This window comes from Muscardinus avellanarius, assembly GCF_963383645.1.
Source record: "Muscardinus avellanarius genome assembly, chromosome: 20".
In the NCBI taxonomy this organism is placed as follows: Eukaryota; Metazoa; Chordata; class Mammalia; order Rodentia; family Gliridae; genus Muscardinus; species Muscardinus avellanarius.
The window spans coordinates 2598805-2623988 of NC_137806.1; the positions used below are offsets into that span (position 1 = coordinate 2598805).

At 37.5% G+C, this 25184-nt stretch overlaps 1 protein-coding gene across 1 annotated transcript in view; it reads left to right on the plus strand.

The window, feature by feature from the left end:
* The window catches only part of MALRD1 (MAM and LDL receptor class A domain containing 1), a gene marked incomplete at both ends in the record, with an annotated part of 671257 nt that overhangs the window by 469090 nt on the left and 176983 nt on the right, over positions 1–25184 (plus strand). The window contains one exon of the mRNA XM_080717079.1: positions 19597–19750. Coding sequence (XP_080573205.1) covers positions 19597–19750 — 154 coding nt within the window. The remainder of the gene's footprint in view (positions 1–19596; positions 19751–25184) is intronic.

Sequence of the window (25184 nt, forward strand, 5' to 3'; positions counted from 1 at the left end):
TTTTCATGGAAATTATGAAGGTCTATTAATGGGAGTGTTTTCTTTTAAGTTTATAGCTTGTGCAAGTTCTTTGAAGACCAAGTGAAAAAAAATGTAAATCTGTTTTTTTTCTGCAGTATTTAACACAATTCTGTTGTCCACTGGTAAATTAAAAAGAAGTGTAATCACCCTGACAGGATACTTTATTATCTGCACTGTTAATCACTACTTGAGATAGCATATTTTTACAGAGTGCACCCTTCAAAACAGCCTGATTATATCATCCTCGATACATAAATACAGCTCAGTGAACTTGTTTAGGCATCACAGACACAATAGGTTGCTAAATAAATTGTAAGGACACTAATTAATTTTGAACCTCTGGGAAAAACAGAATCCTTTATAAATAGGCCAACGATTAAAGAGCCTAAGGTCTATTTCTAAGTATCACAACATTGTTGTTAATTAAAGTTGTATTTATGGATCATTTCACCTATCATTATCAAGATGAAGAATTAGATACATAAGGAGCCATTCTCAGTGTCCATCACAGGCCTGTGTATGAGCCCTTTTGGAAGCAATAAATATCAGTGTATTGTCTAGTCTGCATAAATAGCCTTTAGACTTAATAGATGTGAGACTTGATAGCAAGAGTGACGTTTGCGTGGCATGGATAGATGAGAGCGTGATGCACAAGGCTCCTGTCTCTTTGTTTCCTTCCTTCATAATTTTAATGACGTAACTGACCATCTCCACAATTGGACCATAAATCCCAGTGAGAGATAAGGAACATCTTTTGTGATTTTTGTATTTCATCTATCCTTTAAAGTAAAACGTAATTACATCTGATATGTACTTTTTTTTTTCTTTTTTGTGGTCTTGGGATTTGAACCCAGGGGCTTTATACCTCCGATCTAAACTCCCAGTCCTATTTTATTTTTTATTTTGAAGGATTCTATTTTCTGAGGGCCTCACTAAGTCTGGTTGCAAATCTGTGATCCTCTTGTCTCATCGCTCAAGTACTGGGATTACAGGTGAGTGTGGCCATGTCTGTCTCAATAAGTACTTTTGTAGGTCACACGCCACTTGGACCTGTGTCCTGCGATATTTCTTAATGGCAAAGTATTTTGGATTAATTAATGCAACAAGTATTTTTTTAGAAACTATGATTTCCTGGAATCTGTAATCCTCCTGTTTCATTATCCCAAACTCTGAGATTACTTGTATGCCACCATACCCAGTTTATTAAGAAGCAACCAAAATGGAGATCTTCTCATTTGTGTCAACAGAGATGAACCTAGACAGCATTATGCTAAGTGAGAAAGGTGGATTCAGAAAGAATCATACTGGATGGTCCCACATGTAGACTCTGAAGAAAGAAAACTCGGATACAGAGACATATAGCAGTAGAACAGTGGTTATTGTGGAAATAAGTAAAAAGAGGAGAGGGGGGTCAGAGCACACGGTTACTTTTAGGATAAGTAACTCTAGATATCCAGTGCACACAATGAGGATTATAGTTAGTGATATTGTATCATATACTATAATACTTTCCAAGAGGGTTCCTTGGATTGAACCCAGCGGTATTGCTTTTCTGAGCCAAACCCCCTCCTCACCCTCTTTTGTTTGGAGACAGTGTTTGGCTAAGTTGTTCAGGTTAGCCCAGAGCTTGTGAGCATCCTACCCCAGGCTCCCAAGTATTGGGATTACAGTGCACATTCAAAAGTTAACCACTGGTTTGGTGGTTTGATTTCCATTCTTTTGGGTAGAAACTTAAAAGTGGTATTGCTGGATCATATGGTAAATTCATTCCCATTCTTCTGAGAATCCTCAGTCCTAGTTTCCAAAGTGATTGCACTAATTTGCCAAACCACCAACAATGTATTAGAATCCCCTTTTCTCCACATCCTTGCCAGCATTTCTTGTTTGTGTTTTGAATGTTAGTGTTTAGAATGGCGATCGCTATCCCAATTGGGATTAAGTGAAGTTTCAAGGTAGTTTTGATTTGCATCTCTCTGATTGCTAATGATGTTGAACAATTTTTATACATTTACTGGCCATTTGAATTTCTTCTTTTGTAAACATACACTGGAAAAAAGATATTCTGTTCAACAAATGGTGTTAGAAAAACTGGTTAACTATATGCAGGAAAGTGGAAATATACCCCACCCTCTGACCTTGCCCAAGAGCCAAAGGCCTCAACCGGGAGCTGAGAGAATGGGAGAGCGATCCTCCCAGATATTCCTCTGATAGAGAACTAGAATATACAGAGAACTCAAGAAACTCAGCACTTAAAAAAAAACAATCAAAATACGAGCACGTGAACTAAGTAGACACTGCTTTTACTTTTCAAAATGTGGCTACTAAGAATTCTAAAACTAAGCCAGGCGTGGCGGCACATGCCTGTGATTCCAGTACTTGAGTGGCTGAGATAGGTGGATCACAGACTCAAGGCCAGCCTCAGCAACTTAGTGAGACCTTGTTTCAAAACAAATGTATAGAATAGTGTTTGGAATGTGGCATGAAGGTAGAAAGCCCCTGCAGTCAACCTCAAGTACCCCCCCCAAAAAAAATTCTAAAACTACAGACGTCATAGTTCACACATAAGAAAGGCACACCTTGCCAGAGAAAGCTTTATTGGTCAAATAAGTAAAACACCAGAAGTGATTACAGCAATACTGAAAATCACTCATACCTGTATCTTTGATATTGGATAATCTTTTGCTTATGAATTCATATATTTTCAGTCAGAAACCCTAAATATGATATATTTAATTTTCAATAACAAGAAGTTACTTTGGGAAAGAAGACAAAATATAAAAATCAAAGTGCTGAAGTTATAATTTAACCTCATGTGAAGTATTATCTTCATAATATTATGACAAAAACAAGGCTTGGTGGTGCACGCTTGTAATCCCAGCACCCGAGATTCTGAGACAGGAGGACAGCAGATTTGAGGCTAGCCTCAGCTACTTAGGCCCTCTGCAACCTAGTGAGATCTTGTTTCAAAATAAGGAATAATAAAAAATAAACATAGGGCTGGGAGTATAGCTCAGAAGTAGAATGCCCCTGGGTTCAATCCTCAGTATCACACACCCAAAATAATAATAATGTTATCACGTGTGTATGTTTGTGTGTTAGGTACTGAGGATTGAACCCAAAGAATTCTACCTCCGAGTATTCTACCTCAATTATTTTTATTTTTTATTTTAAAGCAAAACCTCCCTAAATTGCTGAGGCCGGCCTCACATCTCTGATCTTTCTATGTCTGCCTCCCAAGTACTGAGTGGACTTCTTATGACATCAGGACAATGTCCAGAAACGTCACTTTCTAAATTATTGCCCAAATATGGTAGTTCATTGTCCTATAAATTTCCAAGGTCATGATGCCATTCTTTATTTTCTTATCTTGCATGCATTTTTAAGATATAAAGTTGATTTCTAATTATTTTATGAAATTATAGAATCTGTGTACTGTTAGATATGTGATTCCATCTCTCTGATGACATCCCAGGTCTATATGTGTTTCTGTACTAATCTTGATGGGATCTGCATTTTCTGGTAATGAACTGAACATTTTTTTATAAGCACTAAAATGTAACGACCCTTGTCCACAGAACAGGGCTTTCCTTAGTGGACTGTCTGGCTGTCTCACTGGCCGGGAGTCTTATCCTGAGGCTTCCTAAGTAGAAATAACACTGTTTTCTCACAGGTGACTTGTGCTAATCACCAATCACGAATCTCTCTCATGAGCACCCTAATTATGAGTCCCAGGATGGTCAACGTGACTTCCTCCTCACACACTTGATTGACTTTGAATGTTTTGCTCTGACAGTGTATTAGATGGCATTACCCTATCATCTGGTTTGATAAGATGTGGGATCTCATTTATTAGCTTATTATCCACATAAGAATATATGTCAAAAAAAAAGAATATATGTCATGTTGCGTGTGTGTGTGTGTGTGTGTGTGTGTGTGTGTGTGTGTCACTGGAAATGGAACCCAGGGGCATTCTACCTCTGAGCTACATTCCTAGCTCTATTTTATTTTTTATTTTAAAACAGAGTCTCACTAAGTTAGAGAGAGCCTTTCTAAGTAGATAAGGCTGACCTTGAACTTGTGATCCTCCGGGCTCAGCCTCCCAAGTACTGGGATTACAAATCCAACACATGAGCCACCACACATGGCTTTCTACTTTCTACTTAACTTCAGAGCTGCTCATTTCTTTGACTCGCCCTATACAAATTCTGTTGGTGTGTAGCATGACTACAGAACATTTATACTTTTTTGTTTCCTCTTATTGCCAAATTTTTGTCAGCAAAGCAGTTCTGAAGATTTATTTATGTACATTTTGAATACTAGTATTTTTTTATTTTGCCCTATTTGTGGCTCCTTTTCTTTTTTTCTGACTTCTCTCCTATTATGTCACCAAAACATATACACATTAGGTGAAAGGATATTTTAGTAAGGAGAATGAATTGGAATATTAGAATAAAATGAGTGATAATACCATAACAGTACTTACTATCTTTATCAGGTGTTTTGATAAACCTTAGTGTTTGTTTTAACAATTTAGTTCTGATATTTTAAAAGATTATAGTAATTCAATGTTTAAATGATTTTATAGGATGTGGAATGAATGCCCTGCTTCTTTTACAGAACAAATAAGGAGGTATTCTTTTCTTTTTTCTTTTTTTTTCTTTATTATTTTGGTATTGAGGATTGAACCCAGGCATTCTACCTCTGATCTATACTCCCAGGCCTATTTTCTACTTTTATTTGGAAACAGGGTCTTATTGAGTTACTGAGAATCTCATTAAATTGCAGAAACTGACCTTGAACCTGCGATCCTTCTTTCTCAGCCTTCCAGGAACTGGGGTTACAGACATGTACTGCCACCTTTGTCTGAGTTTTTGTTTTTGTTTTTTTTTTTTAATTTTGTTTTAAAGCTTATATCTGCTTTTTAAGAATACCATACAACTGAGAAATCTGTAACTGTTACATATGTCCAAACGGAACACATCTTGTTCCAAACTGATGTGACTCTATCCCTACTATTCATTGAGTGCTAATCACTGCAAATGTGAACTTCATCAGGCTTTCTCATTTAATTCTTGTGACAACCTTGAGCATTTTACAGGACAGTAAAATAATGAACAGAAAAGGTTAATAACTTGCCCCCAACAATATAAAAAGTACTTGTTTGTTTGTTTGTTTGTTTGTTTGTTTTAGATAATGGGGTTGGAACCCAGGGGTATTCTACCTCTGAGCTATACACTCAGCCCTATTTTTTAATTTTGAAATAGGGCCTCACTAAGTAGCTGAGGCTGCCATCCTCGAACTGAGATCCTCCTGCCTCAGCCTCCCCAATGCTGGGATTACACGCGTGCGCCACCGTGCCTGGCTAAAAAGTACTTTTTGAATCTAATCAAGGAAACCATGACTCTCTGAAGAAAAAGTCTGTATTTCTAAGCATCATTCTCTACCGCCTAATCTGACCTTTCTAAAGCATCATGAAATGTCCAAATTTGATGACAGACAATGGCCAGTAATTTATAGTTTCTCTTCTACAAACAAAATGTGGTGGCACATGCCTGAGATCTAAAAGCTTGAGAGATACAGACAAGAGGATCTCAGGTTTCAGGACAGTTTCAGCATTGTACTGAAACCTCAGCAACGTGGGGAGACCCTGTTTCAAATAAAAAAGAACAGAAGCATGACTTGAAGGCAGAATATCCTGGATTCATTCCCCAGTCCCAGTACAACATAAAATGTAATATATGCATATTCATAGCAAATGGGTCGAAACCAGCAAGATCGATTTTCTTCTACTTCTTACTCCAAAGGCCATTTTCCTCCACAGTCCAGTATATCTCTCCTTTCTCCTTGTCTTATTTTACCCTTCAGAAATACAATATTCCATACCACATAACACAACTACACCAAGAAATAGAACCAGACACCAACGATACCAAGCATTTGCCACTTAACCAGAATCAAAACATAAGCATTTCTACCTATAGTGCGTATTTAGACCAACGTCCTCCCTGTTTCTTTTATTTTTTTCGGAGCTGGAAGGTTGAATTAACTTTGGTAGGTTTTAGGTAACAATAAGATCAAGCCCAATTCATCTAAGCCACTCTAATATTCTTCTAATAGGACCCGACAAAGTGATTTCTGCTTTGCCACTAAAAAGCAATGTGCTTGTCTCCTACTATGAGAAACACCGTCTTGAATTTTGTTTTTCTTTTCTTCCATTTGGTTTATTCATCTAGGTTTATTTAAAATTCTTCTAACAATACTTAATAACTGTGTCAAGTCGAAATCAAAGGCGGTTGGTTAAAAGATGGCAAAGGCATGAGACATATTACTGAGTAAAAAGCATGTTAATGAGCCAATCCTTAGGACTGCTGGAGGGCAAGATTAAACTCCCAATAAACAAGCTGTAAATCTTTGGGGTTAATTATAGCATTCTTTTACAAACCTCCAGACTTCATTTAGTCTTACTAAAATGAATTTTCTAAATGCACACTTATTTCTAGGTTTTATTTTTCAGTAAAATAATGAACCATTAAGTTTATTCTTTTCCATCTTTTCGTAAACATCACCTCCTTGTCTTTACTCCTTTTTAAGCAACCTTAAACCATTCCATCAATCATCAAACTTTTTAATTTAAGCATTAAAATTCTCTCCTAACTTGACCAAAACAAACAAAAAAAAGACAGAATACAATACCCAAACATAGTCTAACTTCTCTTTAAATTATTGTCATTTTTATTCTTTTATATCAGGTTATCATTTTCATATATATTATTTGCATCATGGTCCTCACTACCTACATCTCCCTGGATTTCCTGTAGTCTTTCTCCTGCAAAAATATTATTTTTCCAATAAATAATTTTGGGACACTGATCTGGAAACTATAGCAGTGATCATTTATAAAATAAAATACGGTGCCTACCCAGGCATGATGGTGCATGCCTGCATCCCAGTACTTTAGAAGCTAAGACCAGAGGAAGGGTCACATGATCCAGGCCAGTCTCAGCAACTCAGCAAGGTCCTCAACAAATTAATAAGACGCTGCTCAAAATTCAAATAGGTCTAGGAGTGTAGCTCAGAGGTTGAATACCGCTCGGTTTAATCGCCAATACTTAAAAAAAAAAAGAAAGAAGAAAGGAAGAAAAGGAGAAAAGAAGGAAGGAAGAGAGGGAAGAAGGAAGAAAGAGAGGAAGGAAGGAAGAAAATGAGACAATACAGCCCCTGAACTAATGGAGATAACTGTCTTTGAGGACGTTAATGATTTAGTGATGATAATGACCCAATCTTTCTTATTCTGTGAATTTGATGTAAGTGGTCAGGCTGCATCATCATGGGGTTTTTAGGTGTGTTTTCCCTACACCGACTGTGGTTCTTTTCCTTATTATGTATTGTATGGTATTGCGTTTGATACTTTATTTTCCTTCCTTCTAAAATGTACCTATGAATCTTACTCAGTATCCAACTTTCTCCTTTTATCTCTATTTCTACTTCACTTGTTTACTTAGAGTGTTCATTCTCTCCTTCTTCAAACTTTTCCAGTTTCTGCTATACCCAGTCCTTATTTCCACATGCTGGTCCCCTCTTTCAGTTGCCAACGGTACCATTGCCTGTGGCCCCCGGTCACATCTCCAAATTCAACTCTACCTTGTTTTCAGAAAAAGCCGCCTCCTCCTGACTATGGCGTTTCTGTCACTGTCACCATTACTGTTAATCCTGTTAATTAGCTTCCAATTTCGGGTTCCGTCTGGTTCTGTTCTCAATTCAATATGTATTTCTCTTGCTTTCTGTTTCCAGTTCTGTCACCAGATCTCACCCGTGAGCTGTTGCAAATGCCAGTCAGCTCATCTGTAATGCAAATATTTTTGACCAGGCCATTATTCACACTGACACTGGACTGATAGTCCTAACTGGCGACTCCTGGTCCCACAAAGATCAGTCTCTTTATTGCTGTTTCCTTTGGTATTAAATTTCATTTCCAGTTTAGCTCTTGTGTTGTGTGTGTGTGTGTGTGTGTGTGTGTGTGTGTGTGTGTGTGCACGTGCATGCATGTGTGGGTGGTGTTCTGAAGATTAAATCCAGGGACATTTTACCTCTGAGCTGTATAGTACTAGCCCTATTTTATTTATTTTTTAATTTTGAAACAGTATCTCACTAAGTTGCTGAGAGTCTACATTGCTGAGGCTATTCCCAGATTTGCAATTCCCCTGTTTCAGTCTCCCCAAGTACTAGAATTGCAGGTGTGCATCACTATACCTGGCTTATGTTATGTTCTCAAAACTATTTTCTTATGTCTGAAATATGCTTTGGGTGTCAGAAATATCAACATTTGGTCATATTCTTATTTAGTATGACTATTCATTTTTTATTTTATTTTTGTTGTGGTACTGGGGATGGGACCCAGGAGCATTCTACCTCCGAGCTACACCCTCAGCCCTATTTTTTAGTCTTTGTATTGAAACAGGGTCTCACTGAGTTGCAGAGGGCCTCACTAGGGAGCTGAGGCTGTCTGCGAACCACGATCCTCTTATCTCAGCCTCCTTAATGCTGGGATGACAAGCGTGCGCCACCACGCCTGGCAACTTTTTGTTGATAGCAGAGTGCTGGGTGAGAGGAACTGAGCTAAGCAGAACTTCAGGGTGAAGTTTTATGGTAGGCTGCAGAGAGCTAGAATATACGTACTGTTTGCTCCAGTTGTATGTGTCAGAGGTAACGTTTCCTCTGGCATGCTTGTTTTGTCTCCTTTGTTGTATTTGGGTTTCCCTAGAGGTGTCTTATTAAATAAGGGGTAGAAGCAGAGGTCTCTCGGTTGTAGAGATCTCAGGAGGGGCAAAACAAATCCAAAACAATTGCACAGCCCGGTGTGGCGATGCACTTTCATAATCTCAGTACTTGGGAGACTGAGACAGGAAGGTCACAGGTTTGTGGCCAACCTCAGCAACAGAGTGAGGCCCTCAACAACTTAGTGTGACCCTGTTTTAAAACCCAAAATAAAAAGGCGAAGGTGTAGCTCAGAGGTAGAATGCCCCTGGGTGAAATTCCCAGCACTACAAAAAAAAAAAAAAATTCATGAGGTTCCCAGTAGAGGAAAGAGGGGCTCGCAATGCAGACCTGAGGGGCCCTTGACTTTCTTGGCTAGGAAAGGTCTTCATGGAAAATGCTTGGAGACATAGACATAGATTTACTTAAGAAAGTAAGAAATCACATTCACAAGCAAACATGGGCCACCTCCAGTGTGAGCGGGCCTTTGGGGGTTTACAGCTCTTCTTTTTAGGAGTCTTTGGTGAGAGGTGGGTAGCAGTCAGGTGGACTTGATTCCTTCAGTTGTGTAGCACAGGACAGGCATGGCTGGTTCCTAGTGTCTTCAGGCTGCTGTTATTTGGTTGATGGATGACACCTGGGTGGTGCCCATCTTATTGGCTTTTAATGATGTCTTCTTCTAGACTTCTTTTATCAGTCTGAAATAGGTTCTAGAGACTAAAAATATAGATATGCATCCATTAACTAAAATCCTAGTCCTCTAAGACTTTTATGAGTTCATGTTTGGAGAAAAACAGACCTTCAGGGATGAAGTCAAGGACCATGGAGTTTTTAGACTTAAACCTACAGTCGCCTTTGTTTTGTCCCCCTCTGTTTGTCTCTTTTGTACCTATTTCTTTTGTTTCTTCTATCCTACTTTAGTTTATATGTATATCCATTTTGAAATCTGTCCTAAACTTAAGTTCATGTCATCTTTCTCTATTGAACTACATACTGTTTATAGTATGTGTTACCGTTTGGTATTATATGCTCACAGCAATCCTGCGTGCCCCCTCTGCGTTGTGACTATTATCCCCACTGGACAGATGCTGCATATGAGACACAGTGAGGATTTAGGGGCGTCTTCCCAGTCACAAGACTTCTTAGTGTGTTTTGGAGTTATGGTTGTCTAAACTAGGGCTGTGTGTGTGTGTGTATTGAACCTGGAGACATTCCACCTCTGAGGTACACCCCCAGCCCTATTTTATTTTTTCTTTGAAAACAGTCTCACTAAATTGCTGAGAGCCTCTCCAAATTGCTGAGGCTGGCCGTGAACCTGCAAACCTCCTGTCTCAGCTTCCCTGGGATTACAGGCATGAGGCACCACACCCAGCCCAAAACTTGTTTTCTTAACAGTACATGCTCTTAACTTTTATTGCAAGATTCTTCGGTGTATATTTCTTATTTCCACATTTTTTCCCATCTCTCTAACATCCAAGTGGAAGACATAGTACCTTTTCTATAGTCGCTATCTAACCAATAACTTGTGGATAATTATCTTATTCCCACAGCTAGAAACATCTGTATACCCCTTTTCTAATTTCTCCAGGGGGAGTAGCAGTAATTCGCATCTGTTTTCCAAGCACTCTCCATGTACTATATCATTTAATTTTTAACACAACCTCACGAGGCTAAGTACTTACCATAATTACCTCTTATTGCTTCTGAGTTTTAGGGAATTTAAATCGGTTGTCCAAGGTCACACACCTTATAAATGGTGGAGTCATTTTTAGAATTGAAGCCTATAGCTCTGTGCCTGCATTAAAGTAATGGTCAATTCTGCCTGCAGTTTCTGCTAATTACGTACTTCTCAAAAGGATCTGGTAATCTCACTTTTAGTTTCAAGAAAAGTTCTGATTTTTCTACTTTTATTTGCATGAAGAAAAAGCATATAGGAGCTCTAGAGTCAGGTTTTATTATACATTATTACTTATCATATATCTAAACATCAGCTTGTTTATTTTATTGGTTTATCACCCTTGCATGGTTACGAAACCAGTTTCCTTTGTAATGGTAATTTGGCAAATGAAATCAAGTTAGAGCAATGTTACTGAACCCAAGCATATTTTCAAAGACAATTTGGTGAATAAATAACATATAAAGAAGCCATGCAAGGTCTTTCAGTATGAGGACTTAGATATCCAGAATTTCGTCTCTACCTAGATCAACAGAAAGTGCCAACCAACCCCATTCATGTACCAACTTTGTGTGATCAAGGTGTCCTTTCTGCTAGTTAGGAGATTTCAAGATGAAATGAATCTATCTTGAACTGACATGTCAAAACTAGACACTTCATTCTATATCCAATTAATACATATCAAAGGGGAAATTTTACAGTATCAGTTTTGTTAATAGTTAAAAGTGTTTAAAATGAGACATTCCTCTGGGCATGGTGGCACATACCCTTAATCTCAATACTTGGCATCCTGAGACAGGAGGATCGCAGGTTCAAGGCCAGCCTCAGAAACTCAGACTCTCAGCAACCTAGCAAGACTGTGTTCCAAAATAAAACTAAAAATAAGGACCTTGGTGTGGTGGTGCATGCTTGTAATCCCAGCATTCTGGAGGCTGAGACCAGAAGATCACAGTTTGCAGATAGCTTCAGCTACTTAGCGAGGAACTTTCCAACTCAGTGAGACCCTGTTCAAAAAATTAAAAAAGACTAAAAAAAAATAGGGCTGGGGATGTAGCTCGAAGGTACAATGCCCCAGTACCACAGAAAAAATTAATTAATCTAAAAAAACTAAATAATGGATGGGGATGTAGCTCAGAGTCCTGCCTCTAGATTCAAAACCAGAACCACAAGAAAAAAAAAAAAAGAATCATTCTGGTTAAAGTTTTTTTTATTATTTCAATAGGTAAAAATCAGTCTCAAATGGGAATAATGCGTAAAGAATAAACTGTGGGGAAAGTCTGAGCTAAAAAAATACCATGATTGAGCCATCATGGAGCTTTTCAGAATGCGAATGGATGTCATTTAAAACAGAGATTTTTGTCAAATACTGTGAGGAAACTTTTTCTCCCGAGACGCCATATTTACAGTCTCCATTTGGATTATTGGGAGAAACTTGTTCTCTCTGAACATGTTTACATTTCTCAGCCTTGAAAAATTGCAGGTGTAAATAGCCAGCACCTTGGAACTTGGAAGGGGGGATGAAAGTGCAGAGAGAGATTGAGGGCGTCCCAGCTGGTAGTCTATGCGCCCTTGTATTGTAGAGTGAGAGGCCGGCAGAAATCACAGAGGATGTCACACTAGAGTAAGTCTCACTCTGAAAAGGGGAGGATTTACCATTTTGAAAGAGAGGTTTATTGCCCAGCATTTCTTGAAGAAAAGGAAAAAAAACATTAGGCAGCTTTATGAGCAGGAAAAAAAAGAACAAAAGATGAAACTTACCTCCAATTTAAAGCAGGGAGTGAATTCAGATCATTTGAGGCGGGAAATTGTCTTTTATGATTCAACTCTAGCGAGTATGATCTTCATAGGGCAGTGGAACCATCAAAATAAAGATTTATTTTAAATGTTCTTTTAAGAAATGTCAAATGTATTACCTTTTAACACAGTAACTCAATGAAACTTTTCCAAAACACTAAGATTGTAGCTAATCATATCAAAAAGACAAATTAGACTCTTTACTCACTGCTGAAACTAAAAAATGACCAGGAAGCATGGTACTGGGGTCGGAATATGGTTATTATGTTTTTATCTCCCTGATCACCAAGTTATCATTGTGATTTGAGTTAGTACACTTTGTTGTTGAATCACACTTGTTTTTGACCCTAACTAGCCCTCGGTTTCCAAAATTGTGACCCATTCTTTAAAAAGTTTTTAAAGTAACACTGTATATTAAAAGGAAACCTGGTGGTGCATACTTGTAATCCCAGTACAGGCTGAAACAGGAGGGTCACATGTTCACAGCCAGCCTCGGCTACTTAGTGGAGCCCTCTGCAACTTAAAGAAACTTAGTTTCAAAATAAAGAATAAAAAATAGAGCTGGAGGTGTAGTTTCGAGGTAGTATGATCCTGGGTTATATCCCCAGTACTGAAGAGAAAAAAAGAAACCCGTACAGGGCTTGATTTTTCTAACTAGATGTGAAATATAAATTCTTTATCCTAAGAATCACAAGAACTTAAGACTTGTACAAGCAAAAGCAAAGTATTGAACCAAATGTATGCAAAAGATATTTGAAAACAGAGAGTCGGAGAAGGTATAAAATTCAGACATATTTAATGAGCATCCTGTTTCAGAATACTGCATCTGAAAGCATTTGATTAAAGTATGAAAGTTTTTACAAAATTAATTGACCTCATTCTAACCGAACCCATGAGAATGAAGTGGCTTTCAAAATGTCAAGTCATAAAATAGCTCCAAATCAAACAAATAAAAATTTCTTCTATAAATTTCTGTTCTCTGAATGTTTGTTGATCATTCTGCAGTCACATATAAATGAGTAAAGTGAACTGGTTTAATGATTTACCATTAAATTCTAAATATTTTGTGGCAGTTAAGACTTTAAACTTTATTTTCCACTTTAACCGTGTGGGAGGCTACACTGACCTTCCCCAAGGATTTTGTGAAATATAAATAGGTAATTCTCAATGAAGCAACTAAAGTTTATAAATATTTGACAGTGGATCTAATCTGAGCTTGCTAGATAAAGAATGAGTCCCTGGAAGTATATTCTATGTAGGGTATTATACCTTTGTAATATAGTACATTGCTTATGGATAATTCATTTATTTCTATTAATAACTTTAAGAGACAAAACAACTTTTTACTTTAATGATTCTGGAGAAAAAATATAACCTCTCAGCTGGCTCTGATCCCAGCCTCAGAGGCCTCGGAGGCTCCAGCACCGGCCTTGCCTCATGGCAGGCTCCGATCCTGACCTCGGAGGTAGGGCCTTTCTTTCAGTGATGTCATAGCTTTATCAAGTTGGTTTTCTGAAGTTGTTAGGATAAGCATATGAACTAGGGAAAATAAATCTGGAATAGGAAATGAGACTGGTGATGTTCTGTCAGAATTCAAGAGTTGAGAATTTGGGCCAGGCATGATGGTGCAGCTTATAATCCTAGCATATGGGAGGCAGAGACCAGAGGATACCGGTTTGTGGACAGCCTCAGCTAAATAGTAAGGCCCCTTACAACTATGTAAGACCCCTCTTTCAAAATATAAAGAATAACAAATCAGGGCTGGGGCTGTCACTCAGAGGTAGAACGCCCCTGGGCTCCATCTCCAGTACTGCAAAAAAATAAAAGGTGAGAATTGGGGTAGTTCCCCACAGGCACACATTCCATTAGAAACTAATTGTGGTCATTTAGAAATAGACCAATAGAGAAATTTATTGTGTCCATTTGTGCATATTATGTTCTAAATGCCTGCAATTCTGTGAGAATATTAATGAGTATTAAGTTGTTGGACTTCAATACATAAAAACAAAATCAAGATAGTGTCTCTGGCCTAGTGTACCATGAAAAACTTATCGACACACTGATGATGTTGTAGTGTGACTTTAGGGGCTTGAAGGCAATGGCAAGGGTCAGAGCACTTAGACACACGTCAGGTTGCTGTGCAAACTCAAAACCAGTCTTTTAAGTATGAATGTAGAGTGCCCAACATGTGGTGTATGCCTGTAATTCCAGTATTTGGGAAGGTGAGACAGGAAGGTCTCAGGTTGGAAGCCAGCCTTAATACTTAGTGGGACCCTTAGTAAGACCGTTTCCAAATAAAAAATAAAAAGGGGGCTGGAGTTGTAATTCTGAGGTAGAATTCCCCTGAGTTCAATCCTCAGCAACACAAAAATAAATAAGTAAATAAATAAATACGCAAAAGATTAAATTATTCACAAGAAATATTTGAATTGCTGAGATTCTAATATTTTATGCAGTTTGAGAAGGAATTTACTAAAAACGTTTTAAATAAGTTTGATTACTGACTTTGTAAAATTCATAAAGTTTGCATCACTGGACACAATTATCGCTCTTCCTGCTGCTCTAAATATTTGACTTTCGACATCAGATTAGCAGTAAGCGTGGAAAATGATACAAAGTCTGAATTAAACATGACCTTCTTTTGAGATTAAAGTATGTTAGTTCATTATGCATGTTATAGTATGTAAGTGCTGAGCTGTAAAATATAAAATAATTGTATGCATATTAATTAATGAGTAATTATTTGGAACAAGTTCAGGCTGTTTCTTCACATGCAGTATAAAATGAATGGATTCCATATGTTCAACTAAGTCAACAAAGAAAAGTTATAGCTCATCATGTTATGTCGGATTTTACTTCAAGATAGTGCTTTAAAGTTTGTCTAATAAGTTGTAGTCAAATGCACTGGAAATTCTAAAGTGTATAAAATGCAATCGAATGAGGGGAAACATAAGTGTTATTATTGAATTAAAAACAGTGTAGATTTTTTTACCATGAACAAATTTTATGTAAATAAGTTTTAAATTTACAAATGTAAACATGGAGGCATATGATTGCTATGATTATGGGATGGATTTACAAATTATGTAAAAATATTATACCTTTAAATGAAATAACGATGTCATTACCACATATTCACTTACCTTCTTCCTTTTATAATACATCTGTCTAAAACAGTATCTCTACATACACAAATAGCATTAAATCATGTTACATATTTTACATTTGACTATCAGTCTTAAAATCTAAAGAAAATAGTTAACTATATAAACTCATGTGTTTATTATTTTTAACACTCTTTCTTCATTCCAAATCTTTCTTATTTCCTTCCATTACAGTCTATTTTCTTTTGGTAGGGATTGGTTAAGGGCTAACTGGATAAGTTGTACATGTATACCTCCACCATCTTGTATTCCATTAAGATTATGACTACAATACACCAATAAAAAATTAAATAATTAAAAATAAAAGTAGTGACAAGGTATAGAGGTCATAGTTTCGCTCTCAGGTTCCGTTGGGGGGGATACAATGTAGATTTAAATAAGACATATTCTTCAAGAAGAAGCCACAGCTCTTAGTAGTTTTGATAGATGGAGTGTATGTGTGTTTTGGCTTTGTGAATCATGTATGTCTTTATTTTCCAAATAAGAACAAACAAGTGATTCTTGGAGTAAAATGTGAAGCAGAAAATGTTTTCATGGAGGAATTAAAAATTGGGTTCCATTTTTTTTTTATTCCTATACCCAGCAACACATACACTGGAGTCTAAAGAACATTCAGGCTAGAAGACAGCTTGCCCCAGAGCGCGGCAAAGTTATCAAGTCCTTTACACTCCTGCCTGCTCTTTTATATAAAGGGACGTTTTGCTGCAATGATTCCAGGTCATGTTCCTTGGTTATTTTTCTTCAATTTTTCTGACCTTTATGAAGCATGCTAAGTGCAGAGAGATATTTTCAGTAAAGTATTCTTTTGGGATATGCCAACAATGGAATTCTACTCAGCAATAAAGAAGAACAAAATTATGTCATTTGCAGGAAATAGATGGCCCTGGAGAACATTATGGTAAATGAGATTAGCCAGTCACAGAAAGTGGAGAATCAGAGGTTTTCTCTTATATGTGGAAACTGAGTAATTGAGATACAAGAGGGATCTAGATAAAGAAGTAGAAGCCCCAGTGGAGCAGTGGAGGAAGTCAAGGGAGAATTAGTGAAGGAAATATTTCCATTGAGTTCCGTACATACATGAAATTATCAATAGCGATCTCAGCATCACTTATGGGGAAGGGGTGGGAGCAGTTGGGTCCGGGTGCAGGCTCATCAGGTGCTGTGAGCGTGCATGTCCCTATCACTCTGAGCTATGATGTCAGACTACAATGTACCAAAAAAAGCATATATAAAAAACAAAAGTTAAATAAAAATACAGAAATGCAAATCATTTCTAGCTTCTGCCCAGCATGTGAGGAGGTGGGAAGGTATCCTTCCATCCCATGTGAAGAAACCAGCTGAGCCACTGAAAATAAAAAGCTCTTCTTAGATCGATTACAGACATGAGATTACAGGGAAATTCAGACAAGGGAACACAGAGGATCACAGCTCACCAGGGCGACGGTCATAAACACCTCTGTAGGTAACAGATGGCTGCAGACTCAATGTGGGAAAAGATGAGATATGAAAATACAAGATATAAAAAATCAGGAGGATCCAAACTTAGGGTGACCCCCAAAGTGTTGTTTTACCTACAAGAGACCGATCAGGTTTTCACAGTGAAAAGCAGAGAGAATTTTTTTTCTCAACTTTCAGCAAGGAAAGGGGAAAATTGACCCTTATTTTAATATATTTTGAAACTTTCCTAGGAAAAGCTGTCCTTCAAAAGAAACTATCTTACCAGAACCTAACTGACCTAAAGGGACAGAAATTCTAGGATGGATTAAATGGGATGATCCCGTCAGACTGTACTTTTCCAACCCATAAAGTGGTATCATATTTGAAAGAAGATGTGGGTTATCCGTAATGTATTTTGTAAATTCAAGGTCATCCACCAGAAAATGTCTTTAACTGAGATGCTAAGAGAAGTTAAAAGTGAAATCATATCAAATGCTCGAATAAAACTAGAAAAGAAAGTAAAAAGTAGAAACAAGAAGAATTAGCGACGATTACAGAACAGTAACAAACATAATAGATGTTATTCCAATTATGCAGCAATGACTTTAGTCACTGCTACTCTGCATCCATCAAGTAGCAGACAGATACTATCAGGATTAAAAAAGCAAGATACAGATATACATTGTCAGAAATGAACCTCTATTAGATATAAAGACACGGGTAGATTACAGGTAAAGACTTAGAGAAAGATATGCCATGCTAAGGTTAATCAAGGGAATTCAAAGGCCACTTTGGTGCATGGGAGATTATCAAGGATAACTAGCAACATTACATAGTGATAAAGTGGTGTTTACTCCCAGGAGGCAAAGCAGTCCTTGAATCTTCAAGTGCCTGCCATCAGAACCACAAAATATGTAAAGCAAATAAAATAAATGAATCCACACTTTTAGCCAGATTCCTGAATCGGACTATCCATAATAGACAGATCCATCAGACAGAAAATCAGGGAGGGCACAGTTAAAGCAAGTAGCACATCCACCAAAGGGGTCCAATAACATGTTTAGATTGCTTCATTCAGCCACAGCAGGATGTGCGGTCTCCTCAAGTCCACAAGTAATATTTACCAAATTATACCACATTCTGGGCCATGAAATGCACCTCAACAAATTTAAGAGAGCAGAGCCCACACAAAGTATGCTTTGAGCTCACAATGGATTTAAGTCAGAAATTAGCGACTGAAAATTGTAAGACCCCCAAACACACCAAGATGAGGCAATTTATTTTTTAATAACACGTGGGCCAAAGATGTCTCAAGAAAAATTTTAAAATATTTGAACTGAATAAAAAAGAAACATAATACTGAAATTTGTGTTTCAGCTAAAGTAATGCAGGGACATTTTTAACACTGAGTCCCTATAATTAAAGAAAAGAAAAATCTGAAAGCAATACTGTAAGCTTCTAGCTTAGGGAACTAAAAATGAAGAGCAATTTCAGTCCAAAGAAGCACAAAAAATAATGAGTGCTGGGCTAGTACATGCAGGGTAGAGGGCTTGCCTAGCATGTGCAAGGCCCTAGTTGATCCTAGAAAGGAAAGAAGAAAGGAAGGAAGAAAGGGAGGGAGGGAGGGAGGGAGGCAGGCTGGAGAAAATACTAATGAAACTATTAGAGGCAGTAGAGAAAACTAGTGAAACTAAAACCTAGTCCTTGGAAAAGGACAATAAAATTCAAAATCCTCTATCCAGAGTAACTAAAACACGAAAAACAAATGACTGATATCATCAGTGAAAGGGAGCCATCTTTAGGAGTCCATGAGAACTAAAAAGCCATAGGAAAAATATTAATAATAAAATACACTGATGGCCTTGTATATTGTATATCTTCTACCCCATTGAAAGCCATGAGAGGTCATAGTATCGATGGTAAACTTTAAATACGGTATCCGCAGGCAAAGATCTGATTATGCTCCAGTACAGAGGTCTTTTACATACTAATGAAGTTGAGTGTAGCAGTTATCTGTGGATCGATAAAACGTCCCTCAGACTCATGTTTTAATACCGTGATAGCCAGGCACTGGCACTTCGGTCAATGTAGGAATCATAAAAACAAAAACAGGATAAAATATCCACTAGTCTTCGATTCACTCTATGCTTGCTTTTGGACAGCATACAAAATACTTTACTTAAAACTGGCCTGTTGCCAGGCGTGGTGGCGCATATGCTTGTAATCCCAGCGCTTGGGAGGCTGAGACAGGAGGATCGCACAGGTTCGAAGCCAGCCTCAGCTACTTAGTGAGGCTCTCAGCAACTTAGTGAGACCCTGTTTCCAAAATAAAATAGGTCGGGGAGTATAGCCTAGAGGTAGAAAAGCCCCTGGGCTCCGCTTCCAGTACCACCAATAAATGAATAAATTAATTAATTAAATAAAACTGACCTGTTTGAGCAAATTAGGAGAAAAGACATGCATCCTCCCAGCCAATTACACACATTAGATCACTTCCTATGTGAGTAATCTGCCATAATCTATTTGTGAATCACATGATCATAAGAACACTTTTGTTGTTTGCATAAAAAAGTTAAATGTCACCAAAATATAAACTGTGTGTGTGTGTGTGTGTGTGTGTGTGTGTGTGTGTGTATTTAGGAAGAAAATGCTATTTTTATGATTTAAACATATTTTATGATTTAAACATATTATCTCATGATAACATATATCATTGCACTGAAAAAAATGTACTAATCTCTTCTAAGGTAGCGGACAATACTTCCTGTACGTCAACTCTTCCGGCCCCAAAGAAGGATCCACTGCCAGAATTGTTACCACCAAATTCTTCCCCCCCAGCCTTGGGATGTGCACCGTTCGTTTCTGGTTCTACATGGTCGACCCCAGGAGTATGGGGGTATTAAAGGTACAAAAGGAAGACAGATTTGTGTTCACTGAAATACTCCTCACTTATATTTAAGATTTTTTTCCTTTCCTTTCCTTTTTTTTTCCTCCCTGAAGCCAGGCCACAAATACTGACTCCATTAATTTCTCATTTCTCTCTGGGGCATTGGTCTTTGGCATGTCCTGCCGCCATTCATCCTAATCACGTCAAGTGTTAGCCGGCTGATGGCTGCCACCTGAACTCAATTATGGCGCATGCTATTTAAAAGATTACCTAGCAATAAAGAGAGCTTCGGTAAATTCAACATATATCTGAATAACAACATAGCCAGGGATGGTGAAGAAATAAAATCAGAGGAATAATGAAGGACAGTTTCTCCCCCCAAAAATAAAGGAAAAGCAAATTAATATTTGAAGTATAAATCAGCTCAGCATAAAAACAACACGCCTGATTCATTTTAACAAATTTAAGACTAAGAATCTGACCCAAACGCAAATGTATTTTGTGTGTATTTGGTGCTGGGGGTTGAACCCAGGGGAATTCTGCCTCTGAGGTACACCTTCAGCCCTATTTTGTTTTTCACTTGGAAACAGGCTCGCTAAATTGTGGAGGGTCTCACCAAGTTGTGGAGGCTGTCCTCAAACTGCGATTCTCCAGTCTCAGCCTCCCAATACTGGGATTACACTCACATGATACCACACCCGGCCACAAATATCTTTAAGCAAATAGCTGCCTTTTTATGCCCATTATATAAAAGATTAATAAGTTTTTCAATCAACAAGAACTAGTTTTGAGATCTAGTTCTAATACAAATATAGTGTTTCAGAACACAACATCCAGTGTCGTGGTCTAAAAATTATTTGACCATTTATTTTTAGGACTGGAATTACTGTCTTTCACTCAAATATTATCTCTTGTAAATAATAACAGCTACTAGTAAGTGCTTTCTGTTTTCAGAAAGTGTAAATTTTTTTGTCAGAAATGTGTAAATTTTATGTGCATCACCGGTTTTAATTGTCACATTCACCTGACAACGGTAGGTATATTTTCCCAATTTTACAATAAAGAATTAGGATTCAGTTAGGTGTGATCATACAAGCCTATAATCCCAGTACTTGGGAGGCTGAGACAGGAGGATAACAGATTCAAGGCCAGCCTCAGCAACTTTGTAAGACACTGTTTCAAACTGAAATAGGGGGAGGGCTGGGGGCTTAGCAGAGGTAGAATGCCCATGGTTTCAATCCTCAGTACCGAAAAAAAAAAAAAAAATGGAGACTCAAAGAAGCTTAGTAACTTTCCAAGATTACACTATTAGCAATAAATCTGATTTCAGAAACCTGGTGTCCATTACCCAGTGTTATTTCTTCTCTGAAATAACACTTTTGTGGTGTTCTACCAAAAAAAATATCTGAAGCAAAGAAATCTGTATGGAGGTGAACTTTTCTTTGGTGGAAGGCGTTTTATTGCTGTTTCAATTTCTTTGCTTGTTAACAGTCAGCTTAGGCTTGCTCTACTCTCTCTGTTCAATTTAGTTAGGTTATACATATCTAGAAATTTGTCTATCTCATAGAGGTAGTGACATGGGGCATTTGGTGGGCTTTGCTCTGGCTCCCTCCCCACTACTCCACTTCTCCATACAGAAGATTGAGATTGGCACTGTATAAGATTGACGTTGCATTCTCACGTATGTACTTGCTGTCGATGGAAGTGACCCCTTCATTGACTCATCCCCTCCTTCTCCACCCCCAGAATACGATTCTCAATCCACTACGATTTTCCCCCAACATCTGGAGCCCCTCTGGTATCCAGATTCTTCCCTACTTTCCACATATGAGAAAAAAATATGACCCTTCCCTTTCTGCGACTGGATACTCTCACTTAACATGACATAATTTTGTTCTCATTTATATCTGAAAAGAATTTCATTGTGTGTACATTCCATGGTTTTGTAATCCAGTCATCTGTTGAAGGGCACCTGGGTTGGTTCCATAATTTGGCTACTCTGAATTGGGCTGGTATAAATATGGATGTGCATATGTTACTCTACTATTGTGATAGTAATCCCATTGGAAAAATACCCAGCAGCAATATGGTGGATCCATTCCCAGTCTTCTGAGGAATCTCCACACTGATCTCCATAGCGCCTGCACTAATTTGCAATCACACCAAGAGTGTAGAAAGGTTTCAATTTCCCCACATACTCACCAGTGTTTATTGTTGTTTGACTTCTTGATGATTTTCATTCCGATTGGGATTAAGAGAAATCTCGGATAGTTTGTATTTGCATTTAAATAAAGATGTGGAACATTTTTTTCATGTATTTATTAGCCATTTATATTTATTCTTCTGTGAAGTATCCATTAGTTCAATTGCTCATTTATTGTTTTATTTAATGTTAAGTTTTTTAAGTAACTTTATTCTAGAAATTAATTATTCTTCTATCAGAGGAATAGCTAGTAAAGATTTTCTCCCATTCTTTAGTCCTGTCTTTATGGTTTCCTTTGATAAGTAGAAACTTTTAAGCTTAATATTATCACATTCATTAATACTTAATTTCTTGAGTTTTGGGGGTCTTATTAAGGAAGTTTTACCTTATTGCGGATACTTCTACCTACTACAGTGAAGTGTTGAACCTGTGCCCCTCTCTAGTAGTTTCAAAGTCTCTGGTCTAATATCCAGGTCTTTGATCCATCTCAAATTGACTCTTGTGAGAGAAGGATATTTAATTTCATTTTTTTCAAATGGATAACTAGTTTTCCCAACAACATTTGTTGAAAATGCTATTTTTTTTCTCAAATGTATGTGTTTGTCACCTTTGCTAAAACTAAAAATAATTTCTGGATTTGCATCTGTATCTTCTATGTCTACTTTTGTGCCAGACCATGCTACTTTTATTACTTTAGCTCTGTAGTATAACTTGAAGTCAGGAATCCTGATGCCTCCCGCATAGTTCTTGTTGCTGAGAATTGCTTTGGGTATTCTGGGTCTTTGTTTCTCCATGTGAAATTTATGACTGATTTTTCTAGATCTATGAAGAATGGCATTGCTAATTTGATAGAGATTTCATTGGAAGAGAGAGAGAGAGAGAGAGAGAGAGAGAGAGAGAGAGAGAGAGAAGAAGAAGAAGAAGAAGAAGAAGAAGAAGAAGAAGAAGAAGAAGAAGAAGAAGAAGAAGAAGAAGAAGAAGAAGGAGGAGGAGGAGGCGGCGGCTCTATCAATTTTAGTGATTGACAGAAAGGGAAACATTTAGCAAGTAAAAATGCACATAGTTAAACAGAGTTTATACTGATCCTATGTGACTGTTTTCCCCTAAGGAAATCAGTAAAAACAGCAGAAATGGGTCATTTTTATTGATTTAGGGATATATGTGTAAACGTACAACATGTAAAAATTTTAAATGTTTCTAGTTTTTTATACAACATATGACTGTTATTTACTTATCTTATTGCTTATGATCAATTTTATCCAGAGTAATTTGTGATCAACCATATGGGTCTGAGTATTTGTTATCCATGAAAGAAAAGACCAATAGAAAGGCAGATAGACTTTTCAATAGTATAGAAGCAAAATTTCACACATTTCCAACAAAATGTTGCCACCTCAATTTAAAAAAGAGAACTTGTGTGTGCTTGAACTATTCACAGGATGCTCAGTTACCTATTTTAGGTACTTAGTTAAATGTCCCATAATTTTTAGCTATGTTTCTGTGAACAGGCCCAAAAATTGAAATGATGATCTTAGTTTTCTCTTTCTTTCTTTCTTTCTTTCTTTCTTTCTTTCTTTCTTTCTTTCTTTCTTTGTGTGTGTGTGTGTGTGTGTGTGTGTGTGTGTGATCCTGGGGATAGAACTCAGAGGCTTTCTACCTCCAGGCTATATACCCAGACCTATTTTATTTGGAAACAGGGTCTCACTAAGTTGCTGAGAGCCTCACTAAGTAGTTGAGGCTGGCTTAGAACCTGCGCGATCCTCCTGTCTCAGCCTCTCAAGCGCGGGGATTACAAGCGTGCGCAACCACACACTCTGTTTTTGGTGACTGGAGGCTTTTCTAACTAGAGAATGGTAGTTAAGTACAAAAGTCCTTTCAGATCCTGGGCAGTATTCAGAGAGGTCTACTGGGAGAATAATGGAGAGGATTTAACAGTGAGCATCATCTTTCTATCTATCTATCTACCTATTTTTTGGTAAAGGAAATCTCCTACTCTGAATTGGCTTGGTGGGTTTGCTCTATAAGAAAACTATTCCCATTCATGAGGGTCTAACATTGATACCTAATGACTTCCAAAAGCTCCCTAATACCATTGCATTAGAAGGGGTAGTGGAGATAAATTGTCAGTCTTCCATTACCTTGAGGGTCAGGACATCAATATGTGAATTTGGGAAGTTCATAGCTATTCAGTCTGTTCCACAGGGAGACCAGATACTTTTAAAGCTAACCCTGTCAATGATGATTTATGCAGATTATGAGATTAAAGGTGAAATTCAGTTGTGAATTTTTGTCACTTTTTTGTGGTACTAGGGGTGGAACCCAGGGGCATTTTACCTCTGAACTACACTCTCAGCCCCGTTTTCTTCTTTTATCTTGAATCAGTGTCTCGCTAAGTTGCAGAGGGCCTAACTAAGTAGCTGAGTCTGGCCTTGAACTTGTGATCTTCCTGTCTCAATCTTCCAAGTACTGGGATTCCAAGCCTGTGACATCATACAAGGCTCTCCTGTAGCATTTTAAAAAATGAAAACACAGCATTATGCTTTTTCCCAGCCTTCAAAGTAGACATCTTATAAGGCAAGCATGTATTTATAAGGACTAGCCTGACCTCAAACCTGCGCTCTTCCTGTCTCAGCCTCTTGGGTACTGGGATTCCAGGCATGTGCCACGTACCTGGGCCTCCAGTAGGCCAGCAATAATGAATGAATAGTACTTAAAATAATAAAATACTTAGACAGGCATCAGTGTTCTTTGTTTTAAAGATTCAGGAAATTATGGAAAAGTGGCAATTTCTACTTGCTTAAATAATCGCCCATTTTCTAGTTCTGTCAATATGGTAGAGTTCGCAGAGGTCTGTTTCTTCCTCTTTCCCACCTGTCTATGCACACGTAGAATTAAAAGCACTCTTTAAAATTTTGTCATCATTTTTTGATCCACATGGCCAAAAGAGCCTAAGGTAAATTTAGTTCCAGTAGTTCAGTCTCCTATTTCTCTCTTCTGTCAATATTTAGTGCAGTCTCATAAAAGTTAGTCAATATCTGCGAAAAGATGCAAAGTTTGGCGCAAAACAAGAAAATTTATCTAAGAATGGCTAATAATCTTTTGTAATTTCAACTTCTCTTTTAAGAAAATTAAAAGGAAACAGGTAGGTTTTAAAATTCATATTTCTCATAACTTTTTTAATTTGTAGAAATTTATCATTGCTAAGGGGGTAAATGAACAACGTCTTAAAAATCCTCAGGTAAATGAATT